The sequence below is a fragment of the Seriola dumerili genome, unplaced genomic scaffold (assembly GCF_002260705.1).
Source record: "Seriola dumerili isolate Sdu_G_001 unplaced genomic scaffold, Sdu_1.0 BDQW01000187.1, whole genome shotgun sequence".
Classification (NCBI taxonomy): domain Eukaryota; kingdom Metazoa; phylum Chordata; class Actinopteri; order Carangiformes; family Carangidae; genus Seriola; species Seriola dumerili.
Window position 1 is genome coordinate 1,931,041 of NW_019174442.1, and position 14,146 is coordinate 1,945,186.

A 14,146-nucleotide genomic window follows, 5' to 3' on the forward strand; every position below is an offset into this window, starting at 1 on the left:
ACCAACACTGCTGGGTCTCACTGACCTGGAAACCAGCACTTGTATGGCATAACAGTGCCAATTGTTGGGAAAAGATACCGCGATAGCGCTATCAAGAGAAAATTCTTACACAGTGACCACAACACTAAGCTCACACAAGCAGGGTTTGTTTAGGCAAGATTGTGTGGGACATACAGCAAAAAGCAACAGATCTCAAATGTATAGTTGTTATTTCAGATTGCAGGCTATTCTACATTCTTTTAACATGATTTCAACAGCAAAAAAAACAAAACAAAACATAATGCTTTGAAAATGCCAGTTCCACAAAGCCTCTCTAATATAAAAATACCTCTCCACTAAATTAACTCAGCAGATCAACTGCTGAGCATTCATAATCATTTAAGTCTCCCTCACATCCACAAAAAGTCAGGCGGAGAATATTTTTAACGGAAATTTCAATTATTTCCAGCCCCACTTCAGCCTGCATGGCTCAATCAAGTAGAGGAGCTCTTGAGACTTGGAGTGAGTCCTCAGCACTATTAGTAGTGTTCTGCTCTACAGTGGAGAGCCCGGGCCCTCGGAGTTCATTAGCAAATTGCTGTGCCCCTCCTCTCGCTCTCTGTGCAATTAAAGACAACTGTGCAAATGACGTACAGCGGCGTGGAAATGCCTCCCTGCTTCTTTCGGCTGAGGTGAACATGTGTGCCAGGCAAATAGGGATGGCAATCAGGAGAGCGACTGCATGCACACTTCCACAACAACAACAGGGCTGAGAGAGACATAGTCAGTGTGGACACAAGCCTCTCCACATTAAAGGCTTCTGCAAAATTCACTCAGAATAATAGAATTTTATTGTGCCTTTTATGTTTCTACACAGCTGAGCTCAGTGCAGGATGTATATGTCTAATGGGGCAGCTGAAAATGTGCTGCTCAAGTGAAGAAATGAGGCAAACATGGTGGGAAGCTCTCCAGGGAGCGGCAGGGAAAGGGTTAACAAAGTCCAACTGGTGCTAACCAGTCACTCCACTCACATAGCACCTGAGGGGGGTGCTGCATTTATCAGGCCAGTCTGAACACACACATGCACATGCAGCAGCGTACACACAAACACACAGACATACACATATATGCATACACTTATAGACAGCTTGTGCACATTTGCGCACACACACACACACACACGCACACACGCACACACACACACAGAAAGACACACACGAGCACAGGAGAGTGAGCCCAAACTAGCTGGGCTGCATTCACAAGCCAGCGCAGAGCCTCTCTGACTTTTTCACCTCTCAGCTATGCTCTGCTTTCTTTTGAAAGGGGCGCTCAGCGTCCCTCCATATTCGCCTGCATAGACAGACTAAGAAAACAATGTAAAGCCATGTAAAGAATATTCTGAAAATTACTGTTATGACGCAAGGGTGCATAATGCAGCAAGAAAGTCAGCGTTGTTGAATTGTTGAGTTTAATAAATTCAAAGTATTTTTTTTTCCTCTGACATTTTTTTTCTCCTCTCCTGCTACAGTCGCCTCACTGGAATAAATTGCTTTATGAATAAATGAGCCTGCTTTCTCCGTCTTGTTAACATTGTTCTTTTGTGCAAATTCTCAGCATTTTTTTCCAGTCCACTTCAACTTTATGCCCGAGGGCATATATTAAAAATACATATGGAAAGAGATAATGCACACACAACGCAAATTCGTTAAGGATGTCACTGCCTAACAACTGCAGATAAGATGTCACAAAAATAGCCCACAAAATTCAAAAAATATATATTCAGCCACAAGTAAGTCATGAAGTGCAGTGCCATTAGATTGACAATATAAGTATTCAGCAGAGAGAGGCATGCAACCTCTCCCTGTTTAGATATGCCCATTTACACACAGCCTGCTGCTGTGGACGGTCTCTATGTTATTGTACTGGAACATCAGCCCATCCCTCAATATTACACATCTGTCAAAAAGTTTTCCCTGCATTTTAATGCAAACTATGCCTGTGGGTGATTTATATTATTCTGTCAGCGTAAACATAAGCTTGTGTGGTTGTGTCCTGAATTGGCTATATGTGAAGACCTTCATTATATTAAATTAGGCCACGTCTTCATCTTACAGTCAATTAAAGATCGGCATCAGTGCCCCCAAGCACAACGTAATTTTCTTCATACACCTACAAACCCATGGGTTTTAACACACTCCATTTCCATATCTATACACCATAAGGCTTCCCTTCATGTCCTGACCTGTCTATAAAAAAACTTTCGACAACAGAATCCCCGAGAGAATACAAGGAGCCGTTCAAAGAGACACTTAAATGCACAAGTGGCGTCTGTGTTATTTAATTCTGTTTCTGGATTAAATGAAGTATTATCTTCCGGGTGATCTTTCTCATTTCCATAATCAGACATAAGGGCCGGGGACAGAGGAGTGCATGCGCGCCGGGGTGGGGGTGCTCCCAGTCGGGCCCCAGTCCGCTCCCAGTCCTGCCATTGAACCCAGGACATAAAAGCCGGTGGCTGTCTCTCTCTCCACTCAGACCAGCCACTCAACCATATGGAAGTCCGCGGATTTAAATTATTTAGCCTAATCGCTTCATTACTTTTTATGTCGGACTATTCAACTAATCCCTTTAATTTGGACACTTGTTTTTTTTTTCCCCTCATCGGTATCCATAGGTTAAAGCCGCTACTCTCCTAAAACTATTCCTTAAAACTCTGGGAGAGTTGAACTTATTGAAACATGGTCTCATAGCCTGCAACCACGTCTCCCGCACAAATGACTGGAGCTATTAATGGCCGAAAATCCAGATTTGCATAATTCTAATCATCGGTTGCTGTTATCATTATTTAACGGCAGTGTGTGGACCATTAGGGTCATGCCTGTGCGCACACTACAATGTCCCCGGAGTGCCAACAGTCAGTGGAGCACATAATGAAGGCTGTGGTTATCTCTGATATCTGCACAAAAGGAAACACTCCCTAATCTACCTTTAATACCCGCTGCTTCTATAGCTTTCGAAAATAAACGCTCTTATTGGCGCTGAATCTGTGCGCTCTGAGCGAAATGAAGGAGGGGGAGAGGAGGGGTCTCGATAAGCAATGTGCACTCATGTCTAAGGAAAAATACTGACAAGACGCGTAATGAACCGTGAACTTCACAGTGGAGAAACCAAGGCACCTAAACCACAGTTTGCAGCCCATTCTGCTGCTGCTGCTGCTGCTGCTGCTCTCTCCTGGGCTTCACGACGAGAGAGGAGCTGATAACGTTTGGTTTTGTTTCAAAAAGAGACAGAGAGGGGAGAGGGAAATGGAGAGAGAGGCACTAAATTAAAATCGACATGAAACAGGTCAAGTTTATGGCGATGCTTTTTCGAGCTAATCTTCCCAGGTCGGTTCCGGGTTCAAGTCTTAATGGGCCAATAATAGCAACGTTATTCAGAAAATTTTTCATTCCGATGGATGGAATGTAAAACGGCCCTAATCATATGCAAATAACAGCGCAGCAGAGTAGTGACCCAGAATAGCTGAATAACCAGCAGGGAGAACACGGCGCCACAACACACACACACACACACACACACACACACACACACACACACACACACACATACACACACACACACACGCACACACGCACACACGCACACAAAGAGAGGGAGAGAGGGAGAGAGGAAGAGATGTACCTGATCAAGGGCCACCGATGATCTTGTGATTTCCTCGCTGTCTGATTTGGACCCGCCCTCTCTGTCGTCTATGACCAAGTCGATGGGCATCTTGCCTTTCAAGCAGCTGATGTACCGGTGACAGAAATTATCACACAGCTCGTGTACCTACAGGGAGAGGAGGCAGAGGCGTCACACACTCACCCAAAAGGGACATCATCACACAGCAGTGACATGTGCAACTCTCTCTCTCTCTCTCTCGCACGCGCACGCACACACACACACACACACACACACACACACACACACAACACACACACACACACACACACACACACACACACACACACACACACTACAGCCTTTGACATGCAAAAGAGCCCCGAAGAGTTTTTAGGCTATTTGGGAAAACCCTGATGACCGCCGCACAGTTGTTGCTTCTAACATATTGAACTATTTTAAAAGATGAAACAATGACTGACGCTGTGATTAATTATTAAATATGATTTATTTATTTATTTTGCCTCCAAAACGTTTTTAAAAAAAAATATATTGCTTCACCTTAGCTCAGAAATTATAAAATGTGAAAATAGATCACTGAACTCCTCCAGGATGAGGCGTGTCCAGATCCCGTGCCGTGCCGTGCCGTGTTGGCAGCGCGCACCACCCGGGCTGTGTGATACTAACTTTATTTTTTTTTTTTTCTCCTCTCAAAATAGAGATATCGTCGAAAATTGACAGTGACAAGAGGGCTCAGGGGCTACAACGCACTCAACACCCGTGTTAAATTCATCATCGGTGCCCCAGGTAGTGGCCATTAGAGGAGGGTGACCCGCTTGACTGACATTTAAGGTAAACTGTTTCATTTCGGCTACTTATTACATTATCACCGCTAATGCGGCGCATCCTGCTGCATGGGACACTAAAATGTCAGATGCATGTGCAGAAAAATAAAGCAGTGCAGTGAAGCTTCTAACTGTATTTAGAGGAGTGAGTTTTCTTCATTGCTGCACAACATGGCTACAGCTTTTATTTAAGCTCCAACCTGTGTCACAGATCTGTGAGAGAGGCGCAGAGATGAGTTATAAAAGTAAAACTTTTAACAGCTTTTACAGTGTTTCGCGGTGTTAAAGTTCAGGTTAAAGTTGACTGTAGAGACTACTGTAGTCCATCTGATACGGAGGCAAATCAGAGTTTTACACCCACCACTCCTTCTATCCACAGATGGCTGCCTGGGGCCTTTTGCCCTCCACAGAGAATCGTTTCTAAAAAACCCGCAAAAGTTCGACTATATGTTTCACCTTGCATGCAATTTCTGCCAGCATTAAACTTCATTAAAACGTGCGGGGAGATTTGGGCACAGAGATATCCGTTCCAGTTGTAACAGCTTGCGTCGTGATTAAACGCGGAAGAGAAATGGCCCCATGATTGATTTTGACGCTAATTATAACCGACTAGCAAAAATACATTTATGCAAATACAGCCCATAGGTCTGAAGTGGCACACTGGACAGAAATGGCGAGAGAATATTACCTTCTCCAGCTCCAGAAGATGAAATCGTAAAACTTGAATGGCTTGAATCATCTGAAAAATTAAAATAACAATAAAAAATGAGCTGCTCACATCTCTTGATATTAAACAGGCACGTTTCTCTCAATACAAGTAACTGCAGATGAGGAAAATATTCATGTGAATGGATTTTATGTGGAACTGATATTAAAACTTGGACGTTATTGCAATATGGAGAGCAGGCACACAGCACAGGCTGGCGCTGCAATAAGCCTCAGAGTCAGAGATCTATTAGCCACCAACTAGTCGTGAGGAAAACGTTATTCTCATATCACAGTCAAAGCACCAAACTGCACAAAGTGAAGAGCAGGAACAGAATAAGTTTCCAGGCAGAGTTCAAAGGGTTGTGACAGCTGCCAAACAGCGGCCCTTCATCTGCAGATACAACCGGGGGCCATCGTGATATCAAACAGCCCAAAAAGAGGAACATCACCTCCAATCGTGCTTTCAATTTTCAGCACCACACATGGCTCTCTGACACACATGTACATTATACATGCAAACAACAGCTGCTACATTCAAAACCCTGATCAAATATGACAAATCTCATTTGTGACTTGAAATAAAATATTATGCATCTTACCAGATTATCCAATTCTGGATTCGATGAAAATAAAGGCTTTTCTGCCCGAATCTAAAAGCAAAAACATTTTCAAAAAATACATGAATATAAACAGTTATAAAGTTATAAATAATATATAACGTAAGATTAAATAATACATGCAAGTATTGAAAAATGTGTGTGTTAATTCCCACTTTACGCACAGCAAACACATTGTAGGAAATTAAAACATTTTACATACTTTACAACTTTTTTTAAATTTTTTTTTTTATCTGTGAGTGTCATTTTATTTTTCTCTCAATGCAGATTTAACTTTACGCACAAAAGTCAGAGCTCCACACTTTGGACATGCAGGTAAGAGCTCAACCAGCCCGAGCATGCAGAAGAGAGAGAGAAAAAAAAAAAAAAGAGTCAAACTCTCCTGACCTGTTTTGCAAACACTGCTATGTCTTCATTGAAAGATTCCGATGAACAGACGTCTCCTCCCGCCACCCCGGGCTCTCTGGGGGTGCAAGTCGCTAATTCACATTTCTCAAAAATCAGTGCAAGCAAGGGGAACAGGGGGTGCCTGGGAACACACACAATAGCAAATGTCACCAGAGAGAACAGCGCCGGGGTCAAGACTACTCCAGGCTAGATTTAGCCAGCCATGCTACTCTTCAGCAACTCGCCCATGGGGACTGCTGCTGCAGCCTCTGCTATTATATTATGCAGAGGCTCGGAGAAGGGCTGCAAACAGCGGGCAGACTCCTGTGATTAAATCTAGGCGCGCCTAATAGCATAAAAGCTTTAGAGTCAGTCAAACAATTTCTTGCACAGGTCTCCGTTTGGATCGTGTGTGTGTGTGTGTGTGTGTGTGTGTGTGTGTGTGTGTTTGGTCAAATCCTTTGAAGCTGTAGGTGAATGAGTGTGCGCACATTTATGTATTATTTGTTCTTTAAGTCATCAGAGTAAATATGTGCAGCCTGGTAAAGCTTTCAGGGCAACATGCCTCCTCAAGTTGTGTCATTATGGCGTCAGATGGTGAAACTCTTAGTGACATGTTCAGCCACCGTGAAAACACAATGCTTGGAATTTTTAATTGACCTCTGTAAAATAATAAATGACATGCATATGTCAGATTTCCCTTCAACATTATATATTTTTAATTTACAGAGGCCTGGCACATTACACACAATTAATTAAAATGGTTCAAGGAGAGAAGGTAATTATTTTGCTCATAATTAAGGATGAAACGTAGAAAAGAAACCGAGCGAGTTAATTCTAAAAAATAAAAATAATGATAAAAAATAGAAGTTGTAATTAAATAAAGCTTTGTCTCGTCATTATTCTTTAGAGTGAAAATAAAATTTTCAGTGAACCACTGAAGAGCAGGACATCCATGAGACAGCCTCAACAAGTTTCCTTTTTACTCCTCCAGTGTTTGTTCAGTTGTTTACTCAGCAGAAACATGTGGTAAACATGAGTGACGCTAAAAGCATTAAATTCCAAACTGTGCAAAAATTAAAGAACAACAGAAGCCCCGTGCAGACACACTCCTCCTCAGCGCCTGTGCAGCACTTTGGGCTCCAGTGTTTTTGCTCAAACACTTGAGCGGGACACTCGGCTTGTCCCGGGCAGGGAGCCGGTGTTGTTCCGTAATAAGCACCCTTGCACTGAAAAGAAGCCCCTGCACATTTGGCGTTGTTTTTCCTGTTTCTGACTTTGCACCCACTAGCCCACCCCGGCTGCTCCCTCCGGGCCTGGATCCACGCCTGCCCGCCAGAGAGCGAGTTTCCCCGCGGACCGGAGGCTTGCACCTACCCGTATATAGCGTCTTTATCTCTCTTGAGAGCGTCGTTAACGGAGGAGCCCATACTGGGAGGCATGGTGTTGGTGTGGGCGGTGTGCGGGTACTGGTGAGAGTGCAGCTGGGGCCCGTGGTTGAGGTGCACCGCCTGCATGGACCGGGCGCCGTGCGGGTCTCCGTACATGGTGGTCGGGATGCCCACCCCGTCCATCGCGTAGTGGGGCAAGTCTTCGTACTGCACACAACAAACACGCGGGTCCACAGTGAATACACATGCACAAGAATATATCAGACTCTGGCTCTAACTTTGCTGTAAAAGCACAAGTCAGGAAAATATTATAAAAGTTCTTGAAGGCTGGAGGAGAGAGACTTTCTTTTTTCTTTTAAAAAGGGTCAAGTAAAAATCTGTCAGCGGAGCGAAATAGTTTCATTAATTTCCAAAAACAGTCGAAACGTTTCAACATTTTTCTCCATTGAAGTGTTTTTCCTGACACAAGTGCACCGATCTGTTTTTTAGTTTTCTTTCAAACGACTGATACGTGTCAAACAGGCAAAACAGGAGAAACAAATCCCCCCTCTGAGTTGTTTAATTTTTTTTATAGTTTAAGAAAACAAGTTTTACAGACTGAGGTCGAAGTGACTTGTTCAGCAGGACGCTGTTTACAGAAGGAAAACTACAGCAACTTATTCTGAAGTGAAAACTACTTTTGTTCTCAGCTCGTTCACACTGACAACAAACATGAATTATTCAATATGTTCAAAATTACTGAGAGTACAAAATAGTGAAACTATAGCAACGTGGCTCTGTTATCAGAATTATCCTTATTATTATTATTATTACCATTGAGCAATTGGGTTTTATGAGCCTGCTGTCCAGCGTTTTCACTGTGCACAACAACAACAAATGTCCTCAACTTGTTAATTGCAGTGTTCTCTAATTTTAAAGGCTCATAATTGTGCAGCATGTTATTACCTATCAAGCACACTGTGGTTAGTGCCATGCAACTAAAGCAAGTCAACGCGTGTTGTGTATTTCAGACCATGTTAAACCGGAGCTGGATATTCAAACTTTTTTCACGTGTCAGTTTTGACTTAAATAATGTAGAGTCGTCTTCCCCTTGTTGTTTGGTAGTTATTAAACACGCTGCTGGGTTGTTAACACGCTGGCTCGTTGATTCGGGTCTGCAGAAGCTGAAATAAAATCTTTATTTGAGGTCTGCTTCTCTAACAGATTAAGAAAAGAGGGGTTTGAATTATTGATAGTGCTCTCTGAAAGTGACAAACAAGTGCCGGGTAAGAGTAAAAAGCATTATCGCTTAAAGCTGAGCATTTCGACCCTAAAGGAAAAGAGGTGCAAACCCCAGCGTGGTGCAGCTCCGGTGCCAGACTAATCAGCTAAATGTGGCCAGTGTGTCCACAACATCTCTGCTTTTACACTGTTTACTGCCCGTGTGAAGATCCAGCCGCTGTTCTGAAGCAGTCCCGGGGTGTATGAATCAAAGCGTTTGTCATCACCTCATTACTAAAAACTGCCTCACTGGCATTATGCTAATATTGCGTCTTTTAGCACACTTTACAGTGGACAGCCTGAGCATGAAGCAGAAGAACTGACGGTGAAATTAGGATTTTTTTTTTTTCTTCTTTTTAAATGTTTTGCTCATAAACGCTCCACTCAACCTGAAATCTTGACGGAACAGTCTGAGGAGAAATGCGGAGATTTGTTTTGCCTCTATGCCCTCCCCCATTTCGCTTCCAGTAACTGGCCTGTCATAACTAATCTAAAAAACATAGCCGATGTGAGATATGATCACGCTTCCAATGTCCCTCGGTGGGCCGGTTTGTGGAGCAAACGAGTGTGGCCGTGCGTAATACCGTGCCAAAAAGACGACAAACGTGAAATTGTGTCTCCATGTGTCAGCGAGACGGCAGAAACTTTCGCCGCGAGTGTGTGTCCGTGCGGGTATGTGTGTCATTAAGCCACGTTACAGTGCAGGATTGCATTCAAGCACAGTAGACTTAGAGAAACTTTTTTAGGGGGGATAGCCCTACGTACCCGTTGCGCCATAACCCTCCTCACTCCCTGGTCGTCCTTTCAGTTTAGATAAATCCCCTCTGAGGCCAGGGTGGAGACGAAATGAAGAAACAAAATCCAAATAAATGGGAAGATGTTTCAGCCAAAATCCCGTATGCCTTTTTTTTCCACGGAACGATGAAGCCAGCCCCCGCTTTCTGCGCAAGTTTAGCCCAGGCGCGGCGAATAGGTCCTCGGCTATCCTCGGGGCAGCGGCGCCAGACTCCTTTCCCAAAACCAGGGTGAAAATAAAATAGCCCCTCAAACAGAACTGGCGACTCTCATGGCTTTTTGCCACTCCGCCTGTCAGTCAAAACGCGAGGGCTTGTCAAAAGTACCGGATGAATGATGGTCCGACGCGCGTCTCCACGGGATCGGCACCACCTAAATGTTAATGGTCACAATCACAGTTAAAAAATGAAGCAGCTCTCCTCTCGTTTTCTTTGATCACTCTCGGCTCCCGGCTTGATTTTCTTATGCAAAAGCGTCTAGAGATCAAGAGGAGGTGGGGTGATAATTCTGGCTTAGGCTTTCTTAAAGGAGCCACGATCGATGCTGTGCGTGTGTACGTCTCTATGTGTGTGTGTGTGTGTGTCTGCATGTGTGTGAGTGCGTGTGTATGCGTGAGCCGCCTGCCCGTTTGTGTACAATGGATGTGTGTGTTGAGCTGAGGAGGAGCGGAGGATCCCGACCAGACTGCTGAAACCCGGAAGTAGTGGTGGCCATAACAGGTCGCGTCTTACACAACGCACCGGGCTGCAGCAAGTCGTGCGGAGAGGAGGGGGGTGGTGGGAGGACTCAAGCGAGCCCAGCCAGCCGCACTGCGAGCTGGAACAACACGGGGATAAACACAGAATATCCACCTATGACTCCAGCTGCATGTCTCATCCTCATAAACCGACTTTACTCGTCAGCCTGGACTCGTTTGTAAACACTGACGCGTTTGAATGTCGGGATGACGCCTTCATCATCCACTTCTCTGCCTGTAAACACTTTATTTTTTACGACTTATTGAACCTGCTCTCAACTTTGCTGTGAGGTATTGTCAGGTATGTTATCAAGAGCCTATGTGGTCTGAAGTGTAGATTTAGTTTGTGCTGGGTTTCACTTTATAATCAATCATTTCATTTCTATGGTCATAAATGAAATCATAGATCTAAATCCAGCTCATTTGAATAGTTTTATAGTCAGCCCAGAGCTCTGATGAGCTGTCAGCGTCACGTCTGCATGAAATCCACACTGTATGCTGCAGCCAGAATCCAGTCTTGCAGGTTTTGGGCCTCTCGCAGTTCATTAACTATGAACAGTATTACAGTCTGTTTGTTTCCACCTTTGCATAAGATGTAAGACAGGAAATGCACGACCTGAACTGCTTGCACTCCAGAGAAACAGAACAATAAATGCAACTTTTTCCCAAGTTAAGTGGCAGCACTGGTTAGATTTAAATTCAAGAATTGATTGTTTTTTAATGCAAAAGCAGTGTAATTAGTCTCAATCTTTCCACTGAGAGGAGGTGTGAAGGCTGGGTCTTAAACATGGAAAACGTTGCAGTGGCTTTTCAAAGCATCTTCTATGTCTGAACAACAGTTCACATGTCGTCTGTCCCTCTCCCCCACAGCAGCGCTGAATGGGTCGCTCCAGTCTGCCCGGGCTGTCCAATGGCAGAGAGGCACAGAGATGGGAGCCCCCTATTGGCTCCCCACATGATCGATCCGCGGGCTGATTGATCGGTTATAGGCCACATTGGCAAGAAAGGCGCAAAACAAAACGTCGTCTGCCAGTGGAAAACACACACTTTGCGTTTCCTATCAGCCTCTGCAGCCTGTGAATTCACCAAAAACACACAATATTTGGCCAAGATCTCTCTCCCTCTCTCTCTCAAACACACACACACACGCACGCACACACACACTAATTTTCACACCACAAGCTTAATTACTCACTTGTAAATGCACTCACACTTTGACTGAACTTCTCCAAACCAAACAGCCGCATATTCAGATTAGGATTTTGTCAACTCTCCTCTCTCTGAGTAGATACTGATATTGATTCAACTCTCTTCATAATGAACCGTTCGCTTGAGTCTTCACTGGTTTGCAGAGCAGAGATTGTAAAAGTTTGGTCAAATATTGATGAGCTTTAATTTATGGAAGAGAAACCTGGATTCTTGAGTAATTTCAAGAGCAGTAATGACACCACTCAGTAATGTGTGGATGTAAATTAAGATGAATTTGAATTTACGTTATCTCGTTATGTTTGATTCCTCACTGGGATATAAAAGGGAGCAAATCTTATTTCATTTAGTTTATCAAGTTTTTTTTAATTAGGAAAAGTAAGTTTAACTACCTCAAAATGTGTTTAAGATATTTATGGGATATTTCAAAGGATATGAAGTAATTTAAAAACAGGATAAATTACATGGACAGGAATAATTTTAAGGGAAGACGCGCACGTGAAGCATTTTCACAAATTCTAGTAGATTTTTGTTTATTTTTGCGGTTGTTTTCCACTTGCTGAGAGGCTCACCCAACTTTTTTTTTTTGTATTTATTTCTCAGCTCATCATACATGAATGAAGAGTGTGTAAAAGAGCCACATTATCTCCTGATTATACTCATGAGGTGTTGCTGGTCGGTGACAGCCTGTTTGAAGGAGTTTTTTTCTCCCCCCGTGCAGCGTGTCCAGTCATCGATCATCTGCCCCCGGTGCCAGAAACGGTGTCATAACATGATAATGCGGCTTCACACGTTCGCCGGTGATTCCTGTGGCAAGAAAAAAAAAAAAACCCGAGCGCTGGGATCCGATGGGACAATTTTACAGGCATGAAATGACTATCAAAGCCTCCCGCAGTCCAGCCGGCGAGGCTCCGGGGCGCGGACAGCAGAGAAGCCGGGAAGCCGCGCAGGACGCACGGACTTTTACGCACAAAGATGCCGGATCAAACAATAATCCCGTGTAAATGTGCTCATCGAGTTTGTTAATTCACTTATTTGTTGGTGAGTAGAAGCTCTCCTTCTCACATTCCTTTTATGTTTTTACTGCATATTAAATTATTAAAAATCTTAGGAGATATTTTCTACAAGGGAAGATATTTTTAATTAAAGGAGAAGCTGATGTTTTAATCCACTTTCAGATAAACGTGTGTGTTTAGTGTAACACAAACAGGATAATACTGCTCACTACACCACAAGGTACACTAAATTCTAGTCAGTCATTGAGAAGAAATGAGCCTAAATTAACATGAAAGGAGATCACATCACTGTAAAATAACTACTATGGCGTTATAAAGCAATTAAGCTCCTTCAATTAGCGTCTATAAAAGCAAAGTGGAGCTCCACTTTCTCTCCTGGAGTTGCTTTTTCGTGAGGGTCAGCGCATTTTGGCATCCTGAAAAGAGAGCAGGGGGGGCAAATACCGTCATTTCTGTTTAATCCGCTTTGCGTTGACGGTAATGCTTTGAGTCGTTTCAATAAAATCAGCAGGTATTACTTTCAAACGCTTGAATGTAAATTGACAGCATGTTTGACTGGCGAAACCAATGAAGGCGTTATTAGATGGCCTGTGCGCCTTGACTTGTGCTGTTGGGAGACAAAGGCAAGTTGCAGGCTTTATGTTGGTTTATGAAAACACACGTATTATACAGAAATTTCAATGTCTAAGAAGTGTTTTCCTCACTGGGTTGCATATCACTATTTTTAGTCCCCACCAGTTATTTTTAGCTCAGAGAAATGTTGTTAGAAAATATCGCGAATTGAACTTTATTATTAATCCGTGCAGTTTTGAGTAAAAATAAAATACATGAATAAATAAATAAATAAAACAGCTTCAGGTCAGAGATGTGAATCACTGTCCGGCTCTCTGTGATCGTCTGCATCGCTGCTCGTCCGCGGCGGTTTGAAGAAGCAAAGAGCAAACTGGGAGCCCGAGGAGTCAAACTGAGGTCAAACTTTTTGCAGCCCCGCAGCTCTGCGCCCAGACGTGTTGGGATCTGCAGGAAAAAAAAAAAAAGGCCACCGAGCCTCTGCTTTGTGTCACTGCTGCTGCAGCACACAGGCAGCCAGGGAGACCTGCTGCAAAGTTTTCACAGCTTATCTAATTACATGAAACTACTAGTATATTATCGTCTGTCAGAATACCCAGCCGGATTCATTAGGGTGCGTTTAGGGCGCTGTGGGCTGCGGGCTGAAGTGATTCAGTCAGAAATAGGCGCTCGGCTTTGTACAAGCAAATGATTTCTCTTGCCTCAGAGATTTAGTTGAGAAGTGAGTGTAATGAGCTAGAATATGAGGTAGCACGCATGTATAATCCAGCGCCACATCAGAAAAGCACACATGTTTTACACCCTGATTCTCCAACGTCGTTTTGAAATAGTTACTAATTAATGAAAGTGGAATGAATTATTCTAATATTCAGTTTATTGTTACAGGAGGATTGGTTGGGATTTTTCTCAAAGTTTGGTGAATTTCTTTTAAAGCAATATCTCGGGAGAATAATTACATGGCACCGAAAAACATCAT

The 14,146-nt window shown here is 43.5% G+C and overlaps 1 protein-coding gene across 1 annotated transcript in view; it reads right to left on the minus strand.

Moving 5' to 3' along the window:
• Positions 1-10,310, minus strand: part of meis1 (Meis homeobox 1) — an 89,927-nt gene extending 79,617 nt beyond the window's left edge. Inside the window, exons 1-6 of the mRNA XM_022752901.1 lie at positions 9,613-10,310; positions 7,574-7,794; positions 6,197-6,338; positions 5,792-5,842; positions 5,173-5,223; positions 3,661-3,807 (exon numbers count right to left, since the gene is read on the minus strand). Of these exons, the coding sequence (XP_022608622.1) occupies positions 3,661-3,807; positions 5,173-5,223; positions 5,792-5,842; positions 6,197-6,338; positions 7,574-7,794; positions 9,613-9,624 (624 nt within the window). The 5' untranslated portion in view covers positions 9,625-10,310. The remainder of the gene's footprint in view (positions 1-3,660; positions 3,808-5,172; positions 5,224-5,791; positions 5,843-6,196; positions 6,339-7,573; positions 7,795-9,612) is intronic.
• Between the last annotated feature and the right edge of the window lie 3,836 nt (positions 10,311-14,146).